The following is a 23059-nucleotide window of genomic DNA, read 5'->3' on the forward strand; positions in this document are numbered from 1 at the left end:
AAATAATAGGAATAAAATTAACAAAAGATGTGCAAGACTCCTATGAAAACTACAAAATATGGTTAAGAGAAATGAAGGAAGACCTATTTAAATGTAGATATACTTTGTTCACAAATGTCAATTCTTGGGGGCGCCTGGGTGGCTCAGTCGTTAAGCGTCTGCCTTCAGCTCAGGGCGTGATCCCGGTGTTCTGGGATCTAGCCCCGCGTCAGGCTCCTCCTCTGGGAGCCTGCTTCTTCCTCTCCCACTCCCCCTGCTTGTGTTCCCTCTCTCGCTGGCTGTCTCTCTCTCTGTATAAATAAATAAATAAAATCTTAAAAAAAAAAATGTCAATTCTTGGGCGCCTGGGTGGCTCAGTCAGTTAGTGGCTGCCTTCAGCTCAGGTCATGATCCCAGGGTCCTGGGATCGAGTCCCACATCAGGTTCCCTGCTCAGCCAGGAGTCTGCTTCTCCCTCTGCCTCTTCCCCTGCTTGTGCTGTCTCTCTCTCTCTCTCTCTGTCAAATAAACAAAATCTTTAAAAAAAGGTCAATTCTTCCCAAAGTTATCTATAAATTCAGTGAAATCAGAATATCAGAGTGTATTTTTATAAAAATTGACAAATCGACTGTAAAACTGCGATGGACCTGCAAAAGATCTAGGATAGACAAAGCAACTTTGCAAAAAAAGAACAACTACTTGATTTCAAGAATTTCTACAGAGTTACATAATCAATACAGTGTGGTCTAAGGAGAACAACCAGATCAACAGAACTCATCAGAGAGTCCAAAAATAGACCCTTGCACATACAGTCAACTGATTTTTAACAAAGTTGCCAAAAATAATTCAACAAGAAAGGACAGTCTTTTCAACACATGGTGCTGGAACTGGATATCTATGTGAAGAAAAATGAGCCTGACCCTTACCTCACACCATCTGCAAAAATTAAACTGAGATAAACCATAAACCTAAACCTTTAAAACTTTCAGGACGATAAAATATTCACACACTTGAGGTAGATTTCTCAGGATACAAAAAGCACCATTTGAAAAAAATTGATAAACTAGACTTCTTCAAAATTTTACCTTTCTCCTCTTCAAAAGACACTTAAGAAAATAAAAAGGCAAACCAAAAACTGGGAGAAAATATTCATAATATATCTGACAAAAGACAAAGGCCGTGTGTGCGGACTATGTTAAGAACTCTTACAATTCATTGACAAAGGAAACAATTCAAATTTAAAATGGGCAGAAAGCTTGAACAAACACCTCACAAGAAAAGATACCTGAAAAGCCAATAAGCACATGACAAAATGCACCTCATCAGGTTATCAGGAGAATACAAGTGAAGTGGCAACCAGATGGCACTTCACATTTACGAGGATGGCTAAAATCAAGCTGACAAAACCAAGTGCTGACGAGGATGTGGAGCCCCTGGAACTTGCATACACTGCTGGCAGGGATACAAAGGGTTCAAACCACCTTGAAAAACAGTACAATGGCTTATTAAAAAGTTAAACATATGACTATAAACATATAACTAGTGATTCTACTTCTAGGTATTTGCCTCAGAGCAATAAAAACATACGTCCATTTAAAAAAGGCTTATACGGGGCACCTGGGTGGTTCAGTCGGTTAAGTGCCTGCCTTCTGCTCAGGTCATGACCTCAGGGTCCTGGGATCGAGCGCCATCCCCGCCTTGTCAGACTCCCTGCTCAGCAGAGAACCTGCTTCTCCCTCTCCCTCTGCCCCTCCTCCCTGCTCCTGCTCCATCTCAAATAAATAAAAATCTTTTAAAAAATTTTTTAAATAGGGGCGCCTGGGTGGCACAGTGGTTAAGCGTCTGCCTTCGGCTCAGGGCGTGATCCCGGCGTTACAGGATCGAGCCCCACATCAGGCTCTTCTGCTATGAGCCTGCTTCTTCCTCTCCCACTACCCCTGCTTGTGTTCCCTCTCTCACTGGCTGTCTCTATCTCTGTCAAATAAATAAATAAAATCTTGAAAAAAAATTTTAAATAAAAAAAAGAAATAATAGATCTAAGTAATAATAATCAGAGAATGCTAAAATCATTAAGTGAACTTTATGATAATAAAAGCTCAGGCTGACAAACTTGAATTTTCGATCAAGCTTTACATCCACAAGTGGCACGACCAGACAGCAGGATCCTCCTGACAGTGGAACAGGCAGCAGCTGGCATCACCAGTGAAGGAGTGAAGCCAAAGCAAACAAACACCCCAAAGTGATCCCAAGTCTAATCAAGTCACTAGATCTAAAGAGCCATTCCTAGGCATCATGGAGGACAGAGGAGTGTGTTAAATAACAATGAGGACAGTTAGCAAGACCCAGAATGTGGGAAGTTCTATAGGACAAATGACCCAATGTTTCTTCCACAAGTAAATGGCTTTAAAAGATGAAGAAGGAGAAGAAGAAAGAGGAGGAAGTAAGAAGGAAGATGAGGAAGGACCTGTCAGTGATTAAGAGAGACTTTATTGTTTTTTTTTCAAGCTTTTTTTTTTTTTTTTTTTTACTAATGTCTGCACCCAATGTGGGGCTCAAACTCATGACCCTGAGATCAAGGGTTACATGATCTTCTGACTGAGCCAGCCAGGTGACCCTTAAGAGATACTTTATTATTTTTTTAAGATTTTATTTATTTATTTATTGGAGAGAGAGAGTGCACGAGAGAGAGAGAGAGAGAGAGAGAGAGAGAAAACAAGCAGGGGGGAGGGGCACAGGAAAAGGGAGAAGCAGGCTCCCCACTGAACAGGGAGCAGATGCCCAACCAACTGAGCCACCCAGGTGCCCCGTAATACTCTACTTCTGTATTTGAAATTTTCTATAGTAAAATGTATACTTTTTATATCCCCAAGAATTTAAATTCATCTGCCCAGGCAACCAGAAAGAGGAAGTGTGGGTCCAGTGACATTTGAGTGTGATTTTTCCCTCATCTTTAAAACCAGTGTGCTACCTCTCTGCCTCAGAAACATAAAGGAACTTTCCTTCTAATAGAAAGGGACACCCGACCAGTGATATCTGCAAATGAGTAAATCAGTGGAATATTCAGATACATAGATGGGGTCAAAAGAAAAGTAACCACATTGGGGCGCCTGGGTGGCACAGCGGTTAAAGCGTCTGCCTTCGGCTCAGGGCGTGGTCCCGGCGTTATGGGATCGAGCCCCACATCAGGCTCTTCCTCTATGAGCCTGCTTCTTCCTCTCCCACTACCCCTGCTTGTGTTCCCTCTCGTTGGCTGTCTCTATCTCTGTCAAATAAAAAAAAAAAAAAAATCGTTTAAAAAAAAAAAAAAAAAAAATCGTTTAAAAAAAAAAAAAAAGAAAGAAAAGTAACCACATACATTTCTGGCACTGCTGCTGAGATTCTCAGAGCTGATGGGGAGCAGAGTACTCAGCTCCAGGTCCGTAACCATCTGGCGAGACTCTGCCAGCAAACGCTGAAGCTTGCTTGTGGGCGAAAAGTCATCCTGGGAAGACAACACGGTGTAAACATTCAAGAAATCAGGAAGCATTTTTAAATGTTAATGGTTACAAGTACAATGTTACAAACAAATGTTAACTACCCATTAATATTTCTCCGGACTTTAGGTATCACATATCAAAGCAGGACATTAAATACTAGAATACCAAATTCCATTTATTTCTTAGAACCTCCTTAGCTAGGGGCACGTCGGTGGCTCAGTCAGTTAACCATCTGACTCTTGGTTTTGACACAGATCCTGATCTCAGGTCCTGAGACAGAGCCCTGGGTCGGGCTCTGCGCTCAGCACAGAGTCCGCTTCAGATTCTCTCTCCCTCTCCCCGTTGTGCATACTGTTTCTAACACATCTTTTTTAAAAAAAAAAGAAAAGAAAAAAAGAAAGGACCTACTTGGCTAATAATTTGATTTTAACAGACCTTACAGCTAATTAAGTAACATCCACGGGATAAAAAGAATTATAGGCTAGAGTGCCTGGCTGCCTCAGTAGGTACAGCATGTGACTCTTGATCTTGGGGTTGTGAGTTTGAGCCCCACACTGGGTGGAAAGAGTAAAGACAAAATCTTACTAAAAAAAAAAAAAAGAATCCTAGGCATTGTTTAGCTCTCCTAAATCAACTTTTTAAAGCCGTAATTAGCATGCTAATTAGTATTAGCCAAAATACTTGTAAAATGTAGATTTAACGAGAAAGGCCTATAAGCTTTTTAAAACACGTGGATATTTGCCTTAGTTTGTTCTTATTCAGTTTTCAACTTTGGGATCTGAAGTTTTAGCCTGACAACCACTCTCAAAAGTACCTAGACTAATTTTTTCATTAAGGAAAGTTAATTCTGGGCACCTGCGTGGCTCAGTCGGTTAAGTGTCTGCCTTTGGTTCAGGTCATGATCCTCGAGTCCTGGGATTGAGCCCCATGCCAGGCTCTCTGCTCGACAGGGAGTCTGCTTCTCCCTCTCCCTCTGCTCCTTCTCTCACTCTCTCTCTCTCAAATAAATAAAATCTTTAAAAAAAATAAATTTAAGGAAAGTTAATTTTAGGGGCACCTGGGTGGCTCAGTCAGTTAAGCATCTGACTCTTGATCTCGGCTAAGGTCTTGATCTTGGGGTTGCAAGTTCAAGCCCCGCACTGGCTCAAAAAAAAAAAAAAAGTTAATTCTAATTTTCCAAGAACAAAGATGATCATGACTGACCTGGATCTAGAAGATATCTGTGTGTGCACACACACACATACACACACACACCTAAACATATATGTATACATGGACAACGTAAGCATGCAATGTCATATATGGCCTCAGAAAAATAGGTACAAACATTGAAAAAAGGTCTCATGAGAGCTAGAAAGATAGTAGCTGATACCTGAAACCATACCCACAATGAACGGGGATCCTATTCATCAAACCTATGCTCCTTTGGAATTCCTTTTTTTTTTTTTTTTTAAAGATTTTATTTATTTATTCAACAGAGCTAGAGACAGCCAGCAAGAGAGGTAACACAAGCAGGGGGAGTGGGAGAGGAAGAAGCAGGCATAGCAGAGGAGCCTGATGTGGGGCTCGATCCCATAACGCCGGGATCACGCCCTGAGCTGAAGGCAGACGCTTAACGACTGAGCCACCCAGGCGCCCCAGCCTTTGGAATTCCTGCCTCTGAGTCCCTCCTCTCATTCCCAGGAAACACTGATCTGTTTTCTGTCACCAGAGATTAGTTTGCATTTTCTGGAATTTTATACAAACACGTTCATACTTTTGTCTGTCTGGCATCTTTCGTTCAGTATAATTATCTTGCGATTCACCCATGTTACGTATGTATAAGTAGTTTATTCCTTTTTATTCCTGAGAAGTACTCCATTGCATGGATACACCACAGTTTGTCTCTTTACCTACTGATGTGTATTTGGGTTGCTTCTAGTTTTCCAGCTAATACAAATAAAGCTGCTTAAATATTCACATGCAAGTCCCTGTGTGGACATGTTTCCATTTCTCTAGACGTGGAATAGCTGGGTCATATGGTAGGTGTATATTTAACTTTTTAGGAAACTACCAAAGTGTTTTCCCAAATGACTTGCCCCACTACCAGTGAACAAAAGCCTGTGTTGCTCCAGATTCTGGTCAACACTTGGTAGAATCTATTTTTAACAAAGAGAACTAATACTCATTAGATACCTGTTCGGGGCCAGGCCCTGTAGTATCACATTTAGACCAAGCAACTGTAATGTTATTATTGCATATTTGCACATAAGAAATTGAGGCTCAAAGAAAGTAAATAATTTTACCTAGGTCATAGAGCTAAGACAAAGCAAAACAAGGATTTGAATTCAGATCAGTTTCAAAGCCCATTATCTTCCCCCAAATAACACCAAAAGGAATTAGGTTCACTTGAAGAACTTATTTCTCTGTGAAAGAGCTGCAATGAAGATCCCGTTTATGGTGAAGGTACTGACTGGCTCATCCATAATAGAGACTATGTAGTAACAACCTCACTGACCATCAGGAGGGGTGTGAACAAACTGGTTTATTCAAATCAACGGACTACACATCAATCGACAATCAAAATGAAGAGACTAAGTCTTCAAGTATTGGCATGGAAAAATGTCACAAAATATTCACAAAGTTGGAAAAAAATCACATTGCGAAAGGATAGAGACAGTATTTTACCATTTATGTACATTTTATTTTATTTTTAAAGATTTTATTTATTTATTTGACAGAGCAAGAGAGCATGAGCAGAGGGAGCAACAGAGGGAGAGGGAGAGGGAGAGGCAGGCTTCGTACTGAGCAGGGAGCCTGATGATGCGGGACTCGATGCCAGGGCCCTGAGATCATGACCTGAGCCAAAGGCAGATGCTTCACTGACTGAGTCACCCAGGCACCCTTATTTTATTTTTTAAAATTTATTTATTTATTTGAGAGAGAGCACACACATGAGTGTGCAAGAGCCGGGGGAACGGCAGAAGGAAAGAATCTCAAGCAGACTCCCACTGAGTGCGGGGCTCAATTCCAGGTCCCCGAGATCACGACCTGAGCCAAAATCAAGAGTGGGATGCTTAACTGACTGAGCCACCCAGGTGCCCCATTTGTGTACATTTTAAACACAAAACATTATATAGTGGTTAAATATGTTTTTATGTAGTAAAAGAACAAGCATGAATGCAACTTCAGGATAGTGATTAACTGGTGGGGGGATGGGGCATGGGGAGAACAGTGCATGGGATTCACACTTTATCTGTAACATTTTATTTCTCAAACAAAAAAAATAAAGCAAACATGGCAGAATGTAAACATGTTAAATTTGTGTATATTGCTTGTTATAGCCTTCGTTTTTTGTTACGTTTAAAACATATGTGTGTGAGACACCTGGGTGCCTCAGTCAGTTAAGCATCTGCCTTCGGCTCAGGTCATAAAAACCAGGGTCCTGGGATCAAGCCCCGCAATGGGCTCCTTGTTCAGCGGGGAGCCTGCTTCTCCCTCTGCCTGCCACTCCCCCTACTTGTTTTTTCTCTCTCTCTCTGACAAATAAATAAAATCTTCTGTAAATAAATAAATATATATGTGTGTGTGCATATATCTACCAATCACCTGGAGGGCCTGAGGGACATTTTAACTAGACTTAATCTCTTTAGGATAATATTTTAAGGAAACTCTGACTTTGGTTAAATGATATCATTAAAATTCCACAATTAGAAAAACAAAACAAAACTGAAGAATGACCAAAATTAAGCACACTAAAAGCCATACTACAGAAGAATTCAAAGTACGCTGGGGAGAAGTTTTGCTTGAATAAACGGGGTATTTCTAAGCAAAATACACACCTTGTCACTGGACAATGGTGCCTCTTTGTTGAGTAACAAAATCTTAGGTGAGTTCTTTGTATCAGAAAAGGGCTCTGTCTCTATTAATTTCTCATCCTCTCTTGTGGCAGATTTTGAAGGACCCACGCAGTGGGAATGCTGGATGGCAATTAGCTCACTATAAATAATAAAAACCAAACAAACAGACATCTTAAAATAATATCGAACATATATCAACAACACTCTTATACTTAAAAGCATCTCAACAAGACAAAGAAAAGCTGTTTTTCTTCGTAATGAAGAAGCTCAAGTTTGAGTAGAACATTACAGATTTGAATAGACTTGAGTAGAACATTATAAACTAATGCACTGCTCTGCACTAAGAATTAGATCAGGATTCTTAGTTGAAGGATTAACAACAGAATAATTTCCCTCCCCCTTCCCAAAACAAGAAAACAAAACAGAAGTTTCAAGGGACAGGAGCATCCAAAAGGGAGGGGAAAAAAAATTAATAACATAGGTTAAACTTTTGGGTTTAACATAGGTGAAAATTTTGGGTTTTTGGTTGTGAAGTTGACTTTTGTTAATGGTTTTTAAAAGTCCTCTTGTGAAAGTAGAATAGCACTGTCAGCTATTAATTCTTCTATAGGTCCTCAGTATTAGAGAAGAGACGCATGTAGCCAAGCTTCTGGGTATGTTCTTAAAAGTGTGGCTCAGAGAGGAGTGAACCGCAAAAGCTGCTCTGCAGCAGACCAGAGGCACTTGGAGCCTCTTCCTCCCACGTTCCCTGGAACTGAAGGAGAACAGGCTGCCACGGCTTCTCCCTCTACAGCTAAAACCCTATCTGTCAAGTGCAACGGTGGTACAAATGTGGGCATTTCAGTCTGATAACAGAACAGGTACACAGCAAGTTCTTACAATCAAAGGAAAACTAGGAAAACACAATTATCTTTCCTATTTAATCACATATTTGTCATATGATGTCTCGGCATGTGCCTCTGCTGGCGGGCACAGGTCATCTGGATTATTTCAAGCCAGGGAGGTCAAAAGGGTCTTGAAACAAAACTCCATATTTAAATTTGAATTTCTTTCATATGTTAAATTTAATATATGTCCACCATGCTCTTAAAACTAACAAACTTTTCCCTTAATATATGCACGTTCTTTGTTCAGTAGTGAAAAATGTGCGGTCGTGTCCTACTGATACTTGCAATTATTTAAAGGAAATCTTTAAAAAACAAATATGAATAGATAACATTTAGTGGAACAACCATTTTTTTTAATTTCACAACTGACAGAAGAACTATCTGTATGATTTTTAAATGACTCAGGCTTTTCAAAGGCCCAAAGAAAAATACAAATAATGAAAATACTACAAAGAAATTTTTATCATAAAGTCCTAGGGAAGTCAGTGTGATGATAAAATAAGGCTCTCAATATAGCAACTTTGTCCTTTCTGTAATTTAAGATCGAAGAGCTAGGTTTTATTTAAAAATAGCGGACATTACTATAGCGCCCCTCAACCACAAGATTCAGCAATTCTAACATTAAGATGAGCCTGAATAAAGCAGCATATGCTAATAAGGAATACATTTTCTTCTCTTAAAAAAAACTATTAACTTTTACCAGCTTGTTACATACAAATATTCTTTTTCTTGCATGATTTTAAAAAATAAGAAAGTTGGGGACATGAACAGAAAGGCAGAAGCAGTTGGATATGTAAATATGCCAATGGAGGGGCGGGGGGGGGGGGGGGGGGGCCCGCCCGCNCCGCAAAATTCTTATCTGGGGTCTAGAGAATGTGATCTCTGCATAGACAGCTTATCAATTCACACTGGATCCAAGGGTGAGGAATGCCCCAGAGCAGCATTCTACTCTGTAAAGTGACCCCACTGTTAGTTTTTTAAAAAAACATTTGCCCAACTCATGACAACTGGCTTTGTTTTCAAACAAAACCTTTGCCTCAGAAGCTGTCCTAGGTACAAACTCTTCATGGGAATCTAAACTGTCTCTGCACAATCGAAAACTCAACAGCCTACGTGCTGATGGAGAGAGTGATGGGTCTGCCTCACACATGACTTGGGTTTGCAAACACTGCTCTCCGTTGAGCAGTGAGCACGCCATGGCTACTGCAGCCCCCTCCACTCCCCAGCAGTGGTGCTGAGCAGTAGGAAACATCACTAACCTCGTGGCGGAGTTGTATTTCCTTCCACCAGCACTTTCTGAACAAGTACACACAGATTTGTGGCGAACAATTCTTTGCACTTTAGAAGGCTTGAAAATGCTCATCCACTCCATGTCAGACATGTGGCCTGGGGCTTCAATGATGAAGTCACTCGGGTGGCAGCACTTGGATTCATACATGTCACTCTCCCCCAGACAGGTTTCATTTTTATGGCAACAGGAGAGTCCGGACCTTTCTACGTCATCTTGACTTTCAACATCCAGCTTGTCTGGTTGTCTGGACCCAGGACAGCTGGCCACGCCCAGGTACACACTGACATCATGCCACTGTTTCTCATCAGATAACGACGTGGATGTTTCAGAGAGTTGTTTCTCTTCATTCTGAATCCCGATCCCATTACCTTTTGGTGACTTTGCGTGGATCTTGGACAATGTACTTTTGTTTTCCGGTTCGATCTGCATTTTTCCTCCCTGAGACCAAGACTTTTGCTTCTCCAGTAAGTCTTTTGTAAACAGAGATGAGATAGCAATTACACTTTTTTCCCCAAATGAAGTACTACCCTGTCGTTTCTTCTCTTTGCACACATCACATGGGCTCCTGTCTGACTGATTTTGCTGAATCAACGTGGTCTCAAATTTTGGATCTTTAACCAATGACTTCAGATTTTTCTCCCTCTTAATATCGACTTTTGGGCAGTGATTCTCAAGGTCTGACAAACACATGTCTCTGCTATGGTGGCATTATAAAAAACGGAAGTTATAAGATACACTTAATACTGTCACTCTAAATATTTCACCCAACCCTCATTCATTGAGCTAAATCCTATTAAGACTCATTTGTCCGAAATGAGAACACAAGGGAGAACGTGTATTCTTTCTTCAGAGCCTGATTTCAACCTGACTTCAAGGAAGTCTCTCTGATCAGCAAGGCCGCACACCCACTTTCCCCTTCCTATCCTCACCTCCCACCGTGCTTACTGAGGATACTGCAGTCCTCCTTTTACTGTGTGTATCAACTACTTAATAATGCAGCAAACTTCCTATTATAACTATATTGTTCACTAACTTTCATGCATATATCCTGTCTTTTCAATAGACTCCTAAGTTTCTTAAATGCAGAAGCATTTTCAACCCTCCTGGCATTTTAGGACAGCCTTTCACAAACATTAAGTGTTCTGTAAACACTTGTTGATTGATCTGTTATTTCTCTTCCTAATTCTGTTAGTTTCACGGCAAACAGAGGTTAAAGCCAGGACTGAAAGGGGACAGAGATTCAAAGGACAGAGATGCATTGGAAAGTGCCAAATGTATCTACCATACTGTATCCACGACCATCTCAGTTATCTGGTGGATATTCACATGGTGACATACTGAAAGGTGGTCTAAAGTAAGAATGACAGGTGTGCATAAAATAAAAATTAAGAATATATACAAACGTGATCAACCTTTTGATAAACTGTCTTCATGTCCCCTGTATTCAGGTATTTGGATCTGGAGAGTTCTGAGCCCTCAGGAAACTCACCCCTACCTTCTGGAACGGGACAGGCCATTTTACACTCTTAAAGAACAATTTCACTCATCTAGCCCAAGAGCCTCCCAGGGGCAATGAAGTACAGAAAAGGGAAGAGCCAGTGTGGTGGGAGCTTCTGCCTATGAGAGCACTGTGGGCCAGTGCAGTGTACTCCAGCAGCGGCAGCGGCCGGGGCACAAGGCAAGAGTGTAACACCCCCACGCAGAAAGGCCTGGAAAGAAAAGTAAAGCCTGCAGAGCAGTCACTCTGTCTGTAGCAACAGCTGCTCCTTCCAACGGCTCCTGCAACTACTAACTACCAGGCAAAGGAGCTGCTGGCAGCCAGCCTTTGTAGTTACACGGTCACACCTAGTGGCCGGGAACCTCCCTAATTCCTGCTCCCATTCATGTCTGTCACACTTCTGCTTGGAAAAGTAGACTAAATTTAACTGTGGGACAGTTATACGCCTATTAAATTAAACCACAACTCGTATATTTGTATTTTAACTTTACAGAAACCAATTTAGTTCACACACTGCTTATTATAGGTAAGAAAAGGCGTCTCCTTCTATTAACAAGGAAAACCCAGCTAAAAGCAGAGGTCGGCCTCAGCTAGCTGAACTCCTACTACAGTTATTTATACATTCGTTGGTGTTACTTCTCTTAGGCAAGTACCATGCCCTATGTATCTTTACTTTCCCCATTCTCAGCCCAATGAATGCTAACCACTAAACTCTGAGTCCACATGAAAGAGTAAAGGAGTCAACCTCTGTGGTTTCTACTTGAGCTCAAAGCCTTGTACACAACAGACACATAAATAAGGCTAATGAATTTCTTTTATCAAGTGGCTAAATCAGGATCAGGCCTAAAATTCTAAGGTCAGGTCTCACTGACAATGACAATACTAGTTCATATATATAGATTCCCTACCATATAGGGAATGATAGTAGACACCGGCCCATAGTAAGTAAGTACTTAATAAATAGACTGAAAGATAGACTGAAAGATAAAAAACAGCATTTTGCTAAGATTACCTGGACTCCAGAACCTTTGATTCCTCCATCTTTGAGTCATATATCTGTATTAATTCCTGAGAATTTTCCACATTAAGATTAAGAAATTGCAGATCACTCTGTTGTTTTACATAAATCTGCCGTAGATATTGATAAATCAATAAGATGTGACAACAAAACTATACTGAGCCAACATTCAAATGCTAAAACAGATCAGACAGTGATAGAGAAATATGCTAAATATGTTTGTTTTTATTTTTCCTATGTTAGCACTCAGATTTGTTAGTGTAACTAGTTTCCAAACTTTTCATTACCATAAGCAAGACCTTATCAGCTATGCTAACTATGATATACCTTTAATGTGGTTAGGATTCCAAAGCACCATAAACAAAAATCAACAGACACACTCTTTTCCTAATTTGATGTTTGTTTATAAACGCTTCCCAAATAGTAAGAAGAGTGTAACTGGGGACATACCTGTCTGAGATTATGCAGTTCTGCACTGGTACGTTCTTGCTTTGACTTTGCAATATCAAGTAACTCATCTTTCCTTTTTTCTCTCTCTGCTATTTAAGAACAAATGTTATTAAAATATTTTTCATCAGCCATATCAACACAAACCTCTTCATTTCCAAAAATTTAATGTTCCAGTAACTTGTTTTCCCCTTGTTCCTGAACTTAAAATTTGCAAAATGCACGGCTGGGAAGAGCTTTATTCTATGATTCTGACCAGATCTTTCACCAAATTTGAAAATTTTCACAATATAGTGCTGAGTCAAAAAAATGATTCAGAGAGGCACCTGGGTGGCTCAGGCGGTTAAGCGTCTGCCTTTGGCTCAGGTCATGATCCCAGGGTCCTGGGTTCGAGCCCCCCATTGGGCTCTCTGCTCAGCAGGGAGCCTGCTTCTCCCTCTCCCTCTGTCTCCTTCTCTCTCTCTCATGAATAAATAAAATCTTTAAAAAAAAAAGATTCAGAATTGTATCAACTGTATGATTAAATCACACTGTATGTTTGTATACACAAACACACAGGAAAAGTCTGAGAGCAAATACACCTAAGTATTAAAAGAAGCTTCTTTTGGATGAAAGGATTAACGACAATTATTTCCTCTCTTTTTTTAAGGGGGGGCATGATAAAATACATATTACTTTAGTTTTTAATTTTTTTCACATTACATGAATAACTTATGAATGCATTTTCTTTATAAAAACCCAAACAACATATTACATCTACCAACAGAAAAAAATGAGCATTACAAAGGGCCAAAAAAACCTTGCCTAGCACTCCTTTAAAGACTTCCTATTTCTTGAAAAGCTCTTCACCTGATAGGTAATTAAAATTCCGAGTTCTCTTGAATACACAGTTATATAGTCAATTTTTCTCAGTTCAAAAAGAGAGCAAAGAGAGGCGGGTGGCTCAGTCGTTGAGCATCTGCCTTTGGCTCAGGGCGTGATCCCAGCATTCTGGGATCGAGCCCCGCATCAGCCTCCTCCGCTATGAGCCTGCTTCTTCCTCTTCCACTCCCCCTGCTTGTGTTCCCTCTCTCGCTGGCTGTCTCTATCTCTGTCAAATAAATAAATAAAATCTTAAAAAAAAAAAAAAGAGAGAGAGCAAAGAGGTAATTTTTTTATAAAGATTTTATTTATTTGAGAGAGAGAGAGACAGCCAGCAAGAGAGGGAACACAAGCAGGGGGAGTGGGAGAGGAAGAAGCAAGCTCCCAGTGGAGGAGCCTGATGCGGGGCTGGATCCCAGAAGCCCTGGATCACGCCCTGAGCCGAAGGCAGACGCTTAACAACTGAGCCAGTCAGGCACCCTGAGAAAGCCATATTCTAAAAACAGTTTCAGAACTTGGTAAATGAGAACCCACAGGAAGGAAAGAATCTAAAGTGTTGTACAAGGGCTAATACCAGAAAAAAAAAACAGTAATATAATGCTTAAGGAGAAATAAAGTGATTCACACAGAAGTGAGAAATCAACAATAAATGCTTCACTTAAGAAAAAAATCAGTATCTTTGTAAGAAGTTCAAGCTAAATGTAAAAAATAACCCTCTACATGAATCAATTTTAAGTAAATGTGATGCAATCTAAATAAAAATTTATAACATATCTATGGTTCTTTCCAAAAACACTTTTTTTTTTTCTTAAAGATTTTATTTATTTATTTGACAGAGATAGAGCCAGCGAGAGAGGGAACAGAGCAGGGGGAGAGGGAGAGGAAGAAGCAGGCTCCCAGCCGAGGAGCCCGATGTGGGACTCGATCCCGCAACGCCGGGATCACACCCTGAGCCGAAGGCAGACGCTTAACCGACTGTGCTACCCAGGCGCCCCCCAAAAACACTTTTTTTACATGTCATTTTTCTCATGGGTGAAAAAGGATAAAAAATTTTATTGTCACTATTTAAGGACAAAGGCATGTGCTCTGCTATAGACTGCAACTCCATGAGACCACTGTCCTGCAATGCTTGCCCATGGTCAGGAGGCCAGGCAGAGGAAAGAGTGACGGGGCTCTGTGCACAGCACCCCCTCCCCCCAACATGGTTCATGCTCAGCCCTTCCGACTGGGTCTGTAATATCACCTCACTTTCAGAGGTAATCCTTATCCACAAAATCGAAAAAATGAAGAGAAGCACAGTGAAAGCCATGTGGCCAGGTTTAAACTACTACATCTTTTCTATTCAATTCTGAATTTATTTCTTTGCATTACATGAGTCAATACCATAATGAAAGCATATAAACGTAATGGATTTGCATTATTTATGCAGAGTTGTATTTAGCTTATGAATTCAATCATAAGCACAAAGAAAAACAAATAATAAAAGGAATCACAGCTACTTTAACAGTATAAGTAATGCCCACAAGGCATCCGTGACTCTTTCCTGGTCTTAGTTTCACCTCCCTCTTGTATTAACAGCACTGTGCAAATCCTAGTGTTCAGAGATACTTGTTTCGAATACATTATGGCCCCTAAACAAAAGCCAACTACTTTATTTGGAGTTCAAGGATAATTTTATTTATTCTTTTTTACAGATTTAAAGTAATCTCTACACCCAACGTGGGGCTCAAACTCAAGACCCCGAGATCAAGAGTCGTATGTTCCACCCACTGAGCCAGCCAGGTATCCCTCAAGGGTAATTTTAAATATATCTGAGTTTTGCCTTAATCTCTGACTTTAGAATAATCTATTATTGCATAAGAGGCAACTCCACTGTAAATATAAATGTTTTCCTAGATGAGATACTTTTGTACGTGGCTGAGTTTAGCAGAGAGATCAAAGCGGAGTGGGTCTGCCGATTTTCAAAGTGGTCACAGAAAACAAAAAGGTATTGGACTCCATTGATCGCTGCCTGAGCAAGCAGCCTAAACAAGCCAGCACAGGGGAAAAGGGTCTGGAGGTCTGCAGCCACCACATTCTGGCCAAGGCTCTGCCTCCTACTGCCTGGGAGAACTGAGGCAATCACGTAATCCCATGGGGCCTCATTTATAGGACTACCAGGACCCCAGAAATGTGAACTGGTATCCTCACTTTATTTGCAAACTTCTTATAAGCAGTTATGTACAAACAAATGAAACATGTCTCTAAGCTTATGTGACGAACTTCATCTTCAATGAGAGGAAAAAAGTTTTGACGTTAACAGGAAAGCATATTTTTAAGACATCTTCCAGCTTCAAATAAAACATGTACATTTTTAGCCAGAGCACCTGACAGCATATTATCATGTTAAGCCTTTTTTTTTTTTTTAAAGATTTTATTTATTTATTCGACAGAGATAAGAGACAGCCAGCGAGAGAGGGAACACAAGCAGGGGGAGTGGGAGAGGAAGAAGCAGGCTCATAGCAGAGGAGCCTGATGTGGGGCCCGATCCCATAACGCCGGGATCACGCCCTGAGCCGAAGGCAGATGCTTAACCGCTGTGCCACCCAGGCGCCCCTGTTAAGCCTTTTAAAATTATTTTTAGGCTTGGGACGCCTGGGTGACTCAGTCAGTCAAGTGGCTGCATTTGGGGTCCTGGGATTGAGTCCCACATTGGGCTCCCTGCTCAGCGGGAGCCTGCTTCTCCCTCCGCCTGCCTCTCCCCCTGCTTGTGCTCACTCTCTGTCTCTCTCTCTCTCTGACAAATAAATAAAATCTTTAAAAAAGTAAATGAATAAAATTATTTTTAGGCTTAATTATAATTTATACTTTTATAATTTAAACATACAAAAATTGTTTTGAGACAGTGGTATGAATAGAAAAGGTGTTCAAGAAATCAGCTTATGGAGCGCCTGGGTGGCTCAGTTGGTTAAGCGTCCAACTCTCAGTTTCAGCTCGGGTCATAATATCATGGGTTGTGGGTCGATCCCTACGTGGGGCTCCATGCCCAACAGGGAGTCTCCTTGAAGATTCTCTCCCTCTGCCCCTCCCCTGACTCGTGCACTTGTGCTCTCTCTCTCTCTCAAATAAATAAATCTTAAATTAAAAAAAAATCAGCTTAGGAAATGATAAAAAAATATTTCACAAAATGGATTTTTTTTTAAAGATTTTATTTATTGATTAAAGAGAGAGAGAGCACAAGTTGGGGGAGCGGGAGAGGGAGAAGCAGGCTCCCTGCAGGGAGCCTGATGCAGGACTCAATCCCAGGACTCTGGGATCACAACCTGAGCCGAAGGCAGAGGTTTAACCAACTGAGCAACCCAGGCGCCCCTGGATTTTTTTTTAAGATTTTATTTATTTATTTGACAGAGAGCGAGCACACATGACCACAAGCAGGGGGAGTGGCAGGCAGAGGGAGAGGGAGAAGCCGGCTCCCTCAGAACCCCAGAATCATAACCTGAGCCAAGGGCAGATGTTTAACTGATTGAGCCACCCTGGCGCCCCACAAAATGGATTTATTATAGCATTATTTAACAAATTCCATATACTTTACCTAGCAATATATAATAGGATTTGAGTAAAAATTGCCAAATCAAAGCAGAGGGAGGCTGTTAAAATAGCCTGTAAATGTTTTCCTTCCTTTGACTTCCCACAGCATTGTCTTCATAACATCTGCATAGTACTAGATTTTCTGTGGGCCTAGAAGCTTCTTAGCAACTAACAGAGTTCCTGACACACAAAAGTTGATCCAAAGATTGTTTGTAAATCAACTGTAAAGCTACAAACACACATATATATCTTAACATATATTTACATGTATTTTTATTACTAGATTAACTTTGAGACCGCAATCCTAGAAATAACAGAAACAGTGACCTCTAATGGTAGAAAAATGCATTTCCCCCATCCTTATCACATGACATGAAAATTAAGAATTCCATTCTGTGTGAAAAAATGTTAATAATCCATTTTGTGCTTTATAGAAATGTGTTCTCTTCATAGAAGGAAGGGCACTGAGGGTCTATAAAACTAGACCCTAAAAATGCCAATTTAATTCTGTTTGGAACTTCACCTCCAAATCTATGATTTTCCTCATACTAAATACAAAGCCTAATAAAATCTGCCTGGTAGGGACAGAGATAAGATCTATGGGGCGCCTGGGTGGCGCAGTCATTAGCGTCTGCCTTCGGCTCAGGGCGTGATCTGGGATCGAGACCGGCATCAGGCTCCTCTGCTGGGAGCCTGCTTCTTCCTCTCCCACTCCCCCTGCTTGTGTTCCCTCTCTCGCTGGCTGTCTCTCTCTCTGTCAAATAAATAAATAAAATCTTTAAAAAAAAAAAAAAAAGATCTATACATCTGGGTCACCTGGGTGGCTCAGTTGGTTAAGCGGCTGCCTTTGGCTCAGGTCGTGATTTCAGGGTCCTGGGATTGAGCCCCACATTGGGCTCCCTGCTCAGTGGGGAGCCTGCTTCTCCCTCTCCCTGCTCCTCTGCCTACTTGTGCACTCTCTCTCTCTAAAATAAGTAAATAAACAAAATCTTAAAAAAAAAAAAAAAAAGATCTATACATCAGTGGTTCTCAACCAGGAGTGGAGAGGCAGAGGTCTGAACTAGTGGAAACTAGTGGAGTGTGTAGGGGACAGTGTGGGAGAATGTGGCTAGGGAGATGGAATGCAATTTTTATGTTTATCTGGAGGGGGCCTAATGCAAACTACTGAGAAATTTGCTATTTTTAATCATGAAAAAATCATTCTTAACATTATAACTTCAGGTTCATGCTGATAGAACAGAACACGTGCATTTTTCCAACTGTGATCACAGGTGATCTATTTGCAAAACTGGAAAATTGTTGAATTACTAATTTTTACCTAGTATTTGCAAAAGTATAAACATCCTTCTTCAATTCATAAGATCTTTTCTTAATGGATTTTTAAGCACACGTATTATGTTTTTAGTGAGAAGTGTAGTTATGCACTCAAGCTAGAAGACAGGGAAGGTAGCTCATTTTATAGGAGAGGAAACAGGGTTAACTGGGAGGCACAATAGCAACTTTAATATTCCTTGCTTGATCCCTCCAAGCATATTTAAAAAGTTGCTATTTTGAGAGAGGTGTAATTCCTTTAATCTGTCATAGTTGTACCACAGAAAGTTTAGGCTACAAACACAGAACTATTCAATCACTTAAATTAAGTATCTATTTTTACCAGTAAAAACCAATTCATCATGCAGGCAACTTTTCTCTTGCTTGAGGCGAATGATCTCTTCTCGTTGTTCATTATTTTCTGTTGTCTTTTCATTTAGATCCTCTTCACAAATAGAAGAAAACAAAAGTCCTTGAATAAATACTACTTCCTAGAAGAATATACACTGTGAGTACCTCTCATGCCCTCAGCGCCCTTTCCAATTAACGTGAAGTCCTGCTGGAGCTGCAGCCAACCTATGTCTCGTATCTAAATCTCACTGCATCCCTGGCAATGACCTTGTCAGGCCTCCCGATCCCTGACTGGTCTCTCTGCTCAAACCATGCCTCTCCTATTACAGCCTATTGCCCACAGAGCAATCGGGGCTTTTTTTTTTTTTTTTTTTGAAGTAAACTCAACCCCCAATGTGGGGCTCAAACCCACAACCCCAAGATCAAGAGTCACGTGCTCTTCCAACTCAGCTAGCCAGGCACCCAGGGCAATCTTTTAAAGTAAAAAACCTGTGGGACGCATGGGTGGCTCAGTCGGTTAAGTGTCTGCCTTCAGCTCAGGTCATGATTCCAGGGTCTTGGGATCAAGTCCCACATCGGGCTCCTTGCTCTGCAGGGAATCTGCTTCTCCTTCAGCCTACTGCTCCCCCTGCTTGTGCTCTCTCTCTCTGACAAATAAATAAAATCTTAAAAAAAAAAAAAAAAGGTAAAAAATTTGCTCACTATCACTTCTCTTCTAAAAGCACCCCCCCATCCCCCTTAGGATGAAATCCTAATCACTACCCTAAGCCCTGGCTTGCCCTATCACTCTCCCCCTTCTTTTGTTCTGTTCCTTGAACATGTGCCAACCTCAAAACCCACCCAGGGCTTTTGCATTTGCTATTCCTTCTGCCTGCAAGGCTCTGGGCCCAGATCTTCACACAGCTAGCTCTTCCCACTATCCGAGCTTCTGCTCAAATGTTCTCCTCAAAGTCACCTTCCCAGTCCACCCAAACTGAGGTGATTCCCCTCACTCTCTAGTCCACTGTCCATTACCTTGTTGTTCTTTAAAGAGATGACAGAGCCTGTCCCTGCTGTCAAGGGTATACAGTGTGATTATGGTTTTAGCTGAAACTACAAACGTAGACAAAGCATATGATTTGCTACAAGTCAGGGCATCATAAGAACAAGATTTTAGAAGGCTGAGTCTTTTAAATTGACCACAATAAACTTTCACAATTTCAACAGCAACTCACTGGCTCAGGGCGTAGGAGTGCTGAAAATCCTGACTCCATCCTATTCATGTCCGTGCAATGACCTCCCCCGCACCTACGTGCTCCAGGCCCTTTGGAGGTTTATGTGAGCCCTGAACAGAATTTGGGAAGGCTTATTCTGATCTTCCCTCCAGTGCACAGATGGCACCACTTTAGATAACCACCCTGTGACCTCACCACAAAGCCCCCTGTTCTAGAAAAGCTGTGGATTAAGGTCTGGACTTTGCAGAGAGTAGCTATGTAGCACCAGGATCGTGGTCTGCCCGATCCCCCCATCAGTAAGTTACCCTGAATAAAACTCCATGTAAATGGTACGGAGTGGCCTCCTTCGCTTTTCAGTGTCAAAGTGCCTTCGCAGTCTGGAGGTACTCTACTGTGCCTCCTCCACCGTCTAACAATGAGGCACCCACTATGGACAGAGATGAGAGTAACTTTCACCAAAACATGGCTTTGCCATTCTAAGGTTGGTGGTTGCACAGTGGGAGTCTGTTTCCACGTCTAACGCGATGACCACTGACTCTGCCCCAGGGTGGGAAAGGCCGGAGAAAAGTGGGCCTACCTCCATGCCCTCTGAAGGCAAATTAAGCTTTTACTCCACCACCTACATCCACTTTCACATAAATAGGACTAACCTATTTGGTATACCTAGCCTCCCCTTCTTTATAAAACTTCAAGGAACATTACTCAGAAGGAAATGAATCATGAAGTTACTCTGAGAACAAAAATAGAAAAGAAAAATGCAAAAGGAATTTTCAAACATAAAACATGTGCCAGAAAGCCACCCTGGCAGATCGTGTTGTTAGTGGCAATCCCCCATCCCTCCCTGCATTCCTCCCACAGAGGGACAGATACTTCTCCACTGCTTAACTTTAGGTTCAGCCACATAATGCTTTAGCCAACAGAGGGTGTGTCGGGTCCTTGCATGTTTCTGCTTCTTCTCTTTTTTATCTATCTATTTAAGTAAGCTCCACATGCAACGTTGGGCTCCAACTCACAACCTTGACATCAAGGGTTGCATGCTCTCCCGACGGAACCAACCAGGTGCCCCTGCTTCTTCTCTTAAGTTTGTGCCTTCAGGGGCGCCTGGGTGGCTCAGTCAGTGAAGCATCTGCCTTCAGCTCGGGCCATGATCCCAGGGTCCTGGGATCAAGCCCCGAGTCAGCCTCCTTCCTCAGCGAGAAGTCTGCTTCTCCCTCTCCCTCTGCCTCCCCCCCCACACTTGTGCTCTCTCTCTCTCAAATAAATAAAACCTTTTTAAAAAAATTTTTTTTAAAAAAGGTTTCTGCCTTCACTGGGGAAAAGTGCTCAGGCCAGCCAACTGGCGAGAAGTGAGACACGCAAAGCGGAATCGCCCCAGAGGGGCAGCTCGGCTGGGCCCAACCAAGATGAGCCAATTACCACTGGGCTGATACCTGAGCTTATCAAATGCTTCTGGTTGCATGTTGCTGGTTGTTATGAAGCATAAATTAACAGTAGCTAGCTGGAACAGCAAAGGCAGCTTATTTTAAAAATATCATGCATTATAGTTCCCCCAAGTCTGTTATTTACCTTTTAACATGAAAACTGCAGCATAATTCTGTACAAATGAAATGAACATCTCATGGTAGGTTCTAAGGCCAGCAACAGACCTCTCAATCACAAGACGAAGTAAACCCAAATGAAGAAATATGTGCCCAAGATGAAATGCTTGAATTGATGTCTCTTCCTTACCTTTCAGTTTATTGACTTCAATTTTAAGTGTCTTCAATTTCTGCTTGTAATCTTGCTTTTCTTTCACAATACAAGTCTCCACCATCTTCGCGTCTCGCAAGGCATGCTCTAACAGTTTAAATTTTCCTGAGCAGTCTGCAATGTGATTGACGGCCTCGATAATATCTTTGTCCTAAGAACCAAATTTGAAGACTGTTCTGTAAGATTTTTAAGTTTCAACTAATCAGTATAGGAAGATCTCACTTGTTAAGATACCACCACGTTCCAGGTTTCATTCTAGACACTTTTCGTCATTAACTCATGTAATCTCACAGGAACTCTCTGAGACGGTACTACCGTTATCCCCATGTGACAGACAAGTCAATAGTAAAAAGACCACAGTTCCACAACTAGTTAGGGATGGAGCTCCAATTCACACCTAGCCAGCTGGCCCCTGGAACCACGCATGAACCACCACAGCTTCCTGTTTCAGAAAGTTTACAACCACAGTGTGATTACTCAAGAGACTAAAATTGCAGTAGGAGAGCTGGTGGCCCTTGGAGGGGGGCTTACTCTCTGGACTACAGATAAATTGCACGGGCCCCTCTCTTCTATCCCTTTGTTTCAGCTTGTTAAAACGGCAGACTCCAAGACCTTATTCCCAACTATCCAAATCAGAACCTCTTACTGTTGAGGTGGTGGTTTTAATTACAAAAAAAGGTATCTGCTTGTGGAAAATTCAAACAATACCTAGAAGTATAAAATGATTAAGTAAAGGTTCCCTCCCTCCCCCACTCACACGGAATAACTATTACTATAATAGCTATAATATATAATAGTTATTAGTAGCAGATTTCATCCCTGCTTAAGGACAAGTGTTTCTGTTACAGCACCATATATGCCTTCCTGAAATGCTCACAGTCTGCACATCTCACACCAGGAAGAGTTTCTGGGAAAAACAGGGTTGGCAGACCAATGGAACTTCGTGATTAGACTGGTAGCAAAAAACAACAGGCCCATTAAATATGCAAACACAGTTTAGCAAATGCCATGGCCGACACAGTAGTCAGTCTTTTCCAGCATCTTCATTAGCACTCACAAGCTCACCAGGGAGTTTGCCACAACGAAAACCAGAGTAGTTGTCAAAGCCACTAAATTGGTCACTATTTGACTAAAGACAATTCTGTACATTTTAATATTTTCTCTTCACTTTTAAGAAAGCTTGCCCATGACAACTTTAAAACATTAAAATGCAGGGGGAAATCACGAATGAACTAGCATGAGGATCCCATTATGCCTAAATCATTCCCTATTCACCAGCTGCCAAACACATGTTATAGCAGAAGAGACTGTCAGTCACTAATCATGGCGTGTTAGTGGCTCTATCAACTGCTGGATTGCTAACAGTTTTTCTCTCCATTAAAAAACAAAAATAAAGAAACATTAACAAGCAATCCGATTGTCAATAACTTCATGAGAATGAATACTGGATACCTTGGAAGAAAACAAGTTAATCCAGACATGCTAAACCATGGAATGAGCCTTGGAGACAGAGACCAAAAGTGGAGTCCTGTCTCCTCTCTCAATGTCGTAGGGACATCATTTTAAACTTGT

At 41.4% G+C, this 23059-nt stretch overlaps 1 protein-coding gene across 11 annotated transcripts in view; it reads right to left on the minus strand.

Moving 5' to 3' along the window:
* CCDC62 (coiled-coil domain containing 62) overlaps positions 1-23059 on the minus strand; it is a 43625-nt gene that overhangs the window by 11824 nt on the left and 8742 nt on the right. For 7 of the 11 annotated variants that reach the window (XR_004618973.1, XR_004618972.1, XM_034638242.1 and 4 more), the window contains 7 exons: positions 21467-21638; positions 18517-18618; positions 12438-12526; positions 11982-12097; positions 9440-10168; positions 7276-7432; positions 3334-3459 (listed from right to left, as the gene is read on the minus strand). Coding sequence is in view for 8 of the 11 variants with exons in the window: in XM_034638242.1 (XP_034494133.1) it covers positions 3334-3459; positions 7276-7432; positions 9440-10168; positions 11982-12097; positions 12438-12526; positions 18517-18618; positions 21467-21638 (1491 nt within the window). In the remaining 3 variants the exon portion in view is untranslated. The remainder of the gene's footprint in view (positions 1-3333; positions 3460-7275; positions 7433-9439; positions 10169-11981; positions 12098-12437; positions 12527-18516; positions 18619-21466; positions 21639-23059) is intronic. The other 4 variants (XR_004618975.1, XM_019800793.2, XM_019800786.2 and 1 more) reach the window with 4 other exon arrangements.

Source organism: Ailuropoda melanoleuca, chromosome 12 (genome assembly GCF_002007445.2).
Source record: "Ailuropoda melanoleuca isolate Jingjing chromosome 12, ASM200744v2, whole genome shotgun sequence".
In the NCBI taxonomy this organism is placed as follows: Eukaryota; Metazoa; Chordata; class Mammalia; order Carnivora; family Ursidae; genus Ailuropoda; species Ailuropoda melanoleuca.